Genomic DNA, 4937 nt, shown 5'->3' with positions numbered 1-4937 from the left:
TTATGATACAGTTGAAATATTCCCTGACGACCAGCTGTTGTGTGGTATCGTGGTGAAGTCAGGTGATAATATAGTTGAAATTGTTGTAAAATCAGGTGATAATACAGTTGAATTTGTGGTAAAATCAGGTGATAATGCAGTTGAAATGGTTGTAAAATCAAGTGGTAATAAAGTCGAAATCATGGTGAAATCAGGTGATATTACAGTTGAAATCATGGTAAAATCAGGTGATAATACAGTTGAAATGGTGGTAAAGTCAGATGATGATACTGGTGAAATTGTGTTAAAATCAGATAATGATACATTTGAAATTGTTGTAAAATCAGGTGATAATGCGTCGTAGTAATACTGTTGAAATGGTGGTAAAATGAGGTGAAAAGACAGTGGAAATGGTGGTAAAATCAGGTGATCATACAGCTGAAATGGTGGGAAAGTCCAGTGATGATACAGTTGAAATCATGATAATATCGTTGAAATCGTGGTGATGCAGTAAAATCAGGTGATAAAAATACAGTTGAAATTTTCCCAGACGACCAACCGTTTTTGAGGAGAAAAGTGGAAGTCTTAGACTTGTAGACATCTTGGGCAGTTTCGTTATAATATGTATTATTATGAACAAAATGCATGATGGGTAAGTGGAAAGTGGTCGTTTATACTCGTGGCTGTCTAAGACAAGTGGTTGTAAGAACAGGTTCACCTTTAGTTTTAGTTTTATGCCTTTTAATTTTTTACAGATTGTTAGAGATTTTGTATTTTGTTTTTGTGGCTTTTTAACTTTGACTCGTATAAGAGGTTTAACAGGGAGACGCACATTTCTGTACATTTCCCGAGTCAACAGAAAAGTCTCTAAGAAATAGTTTTGTTGTTTTTTTTCTGTTCCATCCGACTGAGACTCAGTTCATTATCTCTAGCTTCATTTTGTTATGGCAAGTTTCATTGAAAATAAAAGCATACAGTAACTTTTTTTTAAACCAAATTTAAGATGGTTTTTCAAGGTAAAAGGACATGGTCGCTTTTAAGGACAAGCAGCGGGCTAACCCAGATTCCGGGGATTTCCAGAAATCTTGACCTACACCAAAAGTGGGCATTGCCCTACCTATAGGAGAAGTTTAGTTTCATTGGTGTGTATATTTGTTTGGTTATAGAGAAAACTTTGCTTGTCTTTTAAAGAAACTGAACAAGGGGCAAAAATTGTGCTGTCGATTTTCTCAAAACAGCATTTTTCGGGATAGCCCCCTTGTGCTTAAAAACGACCACATTACGCTCCAAAATGTTATGAGAAGAATGAAGATTTGTTTTTCAAGGACTCACTAGTTGTACAGACACATGCTGACTTCTGTTGGTTAAGCTGTCTTTATTATCATTTTGTTTTTTGTTTTTATTATCCAGCCTATAGTTCATAGGAGACGCTTGTCGTCTGATATTAGTTGATGAATATGGAGAGCAAGAGTGTCTGTACAGCCACTCAGAAGTTGTAATGGTGGATGATTTACAGCCACCAAGATACTGATCATGTGATATATATATATATTTGATAAATGATATGCTTATATATGGCAAGACGTTAGTCAGACTCGGTGAGTCGTAACTAGGTCAAATTTAATGAAGTTATTAGCATTGCAAAATATGGTTGTTTAACTATTTGAGCCCCATCGGACACTGGGAGTGTCCAGTACTAGTGACAACTGTTTTGTTTTATTTACTGCTAGTTTTTGCTTGTTTTTCGGAACTATTCCCGAACCTAGGTTTTTAGTAATGACTGTGGGTGGTTGGCGGGTGCTCTGGTGTGGTTTGCTTCTTCTTTCCTTTCAAACATCTGCCGTCCTTATCTCCCCTCCTTCTTTTTTGTGTTTGTTACTCTCTTGTAACACCTCTAATCTTCGGCACTTATATGACCTTACTGTGTTGCAAGTGCCGTAAAACACTTACTAATACAATTAGTAATGACTAAGCCTTTGTTTCCGCTATTTAGAAGTTGGAGTCAAGCTTTTGGGGTTATAATGAGTCATAGTGCACTAGGTTTAGGGGACTGTCGAAAAAAACTCCAGAAAACGGTAGAAAAAACTCAGGGCTTACTTAAAGAGTTAAGTTAGTTTAACATTGCAATCTGAACTCCAACTGTTTTTTTCTGTTGTTGTAGCTGTTGGTTTTGGGGGTTTTTTTGGTAAGTGTTTTACGGCACTCGCAACTGCATAAGGTCACATGAGCGTGCACACCAACTGTGATGTGTTAGTAGTGTAGCGTAAGCAGAAATTCCATACTGTTTTGATTTAGACGCGTGGGTAGTTGGCGTATGCTCTGGTGTGGTTTGCTCCTTCTTTCCTATCAAACAACTATCGTCTTTATCTCTCCTCCTTCTTTTTTGTGTACTCCCTTGACATTATTGTGTTGCAAGTGCCGTAAAACTCTTACTAAATCTAAAGCTAATTTAGATGCAATTAAATACTACTTGGTCATAGATCTCTAGTTTGGAACATATTGATTATTTTGAGTTTTAAAAATTTTTTTGGTTTTTTTTTTTTTTTTCAGGTGGGAGTTCTTGAGGATGACTACACGTGTTGTGGGGTATTGTGCGCCATTCTGTTTTTCCCTCTGGGGATTTTGTGTTGTTTGGCCATGAGGCAGAGAAGATGTACGCACTGTGGGGCTGTCTTTGGTTAGAAAAAATAATAGCGGTACGGAGAGCATACAGTATACAGGCAGGTATTTGTACATACAGTGGAGTCTGCTTATTGAGCTGAACATAGTGAGTCCATGATTCTGTATACAGTGGTAAAGCGAAAGCAAATAGAGTTCCCTGGGGGATGGGGAGAGAGAGGGGGGGGGGGGGTTGTGAGACCGTAGAAAACCCCTTTGGTCCCACAGATTAGTGTTTAAGTTGACTTCATTGAATTTGCATATATATATATATTTATATATACATGTACATCGATGGCCTCTTTTACAAACATTTAAATCCAAGGTTTTGTATTTTTTCAAATGTTGGCCAATGAAAACGATAGAGTAATCATTCTATTCTAAAAACTGCTCTTTTGTTCATCGCTATATCCCTTAAAAGTGGACCATGCACTTTGCTGTTCTCTTGAGCTTATCTAGAGGTTACAATTTTGGGTCTTGTTCATGTAGAAGTAGTCGTAGCATTACTATCATCCTGCTCTTTATCTTCATTTTTGTAGTTCAAGCTGCCTAAACTCATTGAGGATGTGTTGTTATGTTGTGGGGGAAATTTTTTTTTTGGTGATAATACTATAGAATTTCTTTGTTATTCTTAAACTTTTGTTTTCTTTATTGGAAACCTTTAAAGGCAGGCAACAGCATACGCACTTTTCGAAAAGTGCACAATAGTTGTTTTTTTAACTGATTTGTGTTTGATGGTTCGAAATGTTGTCTTTGGTGGTTCGAAATGTTGTCTTTGGTGGTTCGAAATGTTGTCTTTGGTGGTTCGAAATGTTGTCTTTGGTGGTTCGTGGTTCGAAATGTTGTCTTTGGTGGTTCGTGGTTCGAAATGTGACGCAACATTGCTTTTGTTCTGCTGCTGATTGGACATACTATGTGTCCATGTGGGAATGGGTAGCCGGCCACAGACAGCAAAAGATGTTGTCGGTATGTTAGTGTTTTAGCGCCTATAAATGGCCGCTTGTACTGACTGTATGCTTCCCGGGAAGTTGAGGTTGTTTCAGAATGCTCTCGGGTCTGCTGGGGTAATAGTATAGATTGTATAGCACATACAGCTTGCTGTTGAGCAGGGATTTGCGCTATACAGATGCTATCTATTATTATAAAAGAGTTAAAACATTGTAGCTTGTTATAATTGACCCTATCATAGGGTTCTTGAGGCCTCTTTGAATTCAAGGAGTCCTTGAAAGCTCCTTGAATTCGCATTCAAGGGAAAATCTCCTTGAAAACTCCTTGAATTTAAAGAACCTACTTGAAAACTCCTTGAATTTCGCAGGATCGGACATGAACAAAATTTTTGGTTAAAAAATCGAAACTACAATTCCTTTCGGACAAGTGTAAGCCTGTCGGAAATTGGCTTTCGGCATGAATTTCTTGACCAAATCTCCTTGAATTTTTTTTTATTTCTCTGTGAAACCTCCTTGAACTTGAAATCTTGGGTGGGGAGTTCATGGCAGGAACCCTGCTATCAGAGTTGCCTGGTATGTCTCAGCAGTCATTGACATTGTGCTTCCGGCCTGGATTCCTGAGGCCCCACTTGTAAAGTGGGTTGTCCAGCCTGGACAGCATTTGTTGTTGAGATAGATTTTGACACGAAATCTGATGATTTTGACACGTAATTGTGTCTCTGATGACTTTTGTTTTTGCTGGGGGAAAATGGTCGCTTTTAAGCACAAGGGGGCTATCCCGAAAAATGTTGTTTTGAGAAAATCGATTGTAAAGTTTTTGGACCCTTGTTCAGTTTCTTTAAAAGTCAAGGAGAGTTTTCACTATAACCAAACAAATATACACGCCATTGAATCCAAACTTCTCCTATAGGTAGGGCAATGTCCATTTTTGGTGTAGGTCGAGGTTTTTGGAAACCCCCGAAATCTGGGTTAGCCCGCTTGTCCTTAAAAGCGACCAATTAGTCTCTGATGACTTTGTTTGTACTGGAAAAGAAAATATGCAACAAGCTGTTTGGCCTTACTACGTTCCGTTGTCTGTCGGTGTCTCATTATGTTTACAAAGCCAAACCAAAGCTCATGTCGTCGATATTATTTGTAGAAAATTTTGTGTGCCGTACTGTGCTTGAATCATTTATTTTCTCTGTCATATTGTGCTTGTATCACATATTGTCTGTCACATTTTGCTTGTACCATATATTATCTGTCAAACTTAATTTGTTTCACATTTTGTCTAAATTGGGTCGATAGTGCCGTAAAACATCTACTCAATCAATCAACATTTTGTCTGTCATAATGTACCTGTTTCACATTTTG

General features: G+C 37.9%; 1 protein-coding gene across 1 annotated transcript in view; it reads left to right on the top strand.

Moving 5' to 3' along the window:
• Nucleotides 1-2783, top strand: part of LOC101864293 (brain protein I3) — a gene marked incomplete in the record, with an annotated part of 7761 nt that extends 4978 nt beyond the window's left edge. Inside the window, 1 exon segment of the mRNA XM_013081479.2 lies at nucleotides 2530-2783. Within this exon segment, the coding sequence (XP_012936933.1) occupies nucleotides 2530-2661 (132 nt within the window).
• Nucleotides 2784-4937: the final 2154 nt, after the last annotated feature.

The sequence above is a fragment of the Aplysia californica genome, unplaced genomic scaffold (genome assembly GCF_000002075.1).
Source record: "Aplysia californica isolate F4 #8 unplaced genomic scaffold, AplCal3.0 scaffold00132, whole genome shotgun sequence".
NCBI classification, from domain to species: domain Eukaryota; kingdom Metazoa; phylum Mollusca; class Gastropoda; order Aplysiida; family Aplysiidae; genus Aplysia; species Aplysia californica.
This window is presented reverse-complemented; position numbering and strand designations above follow the sequence as displayed.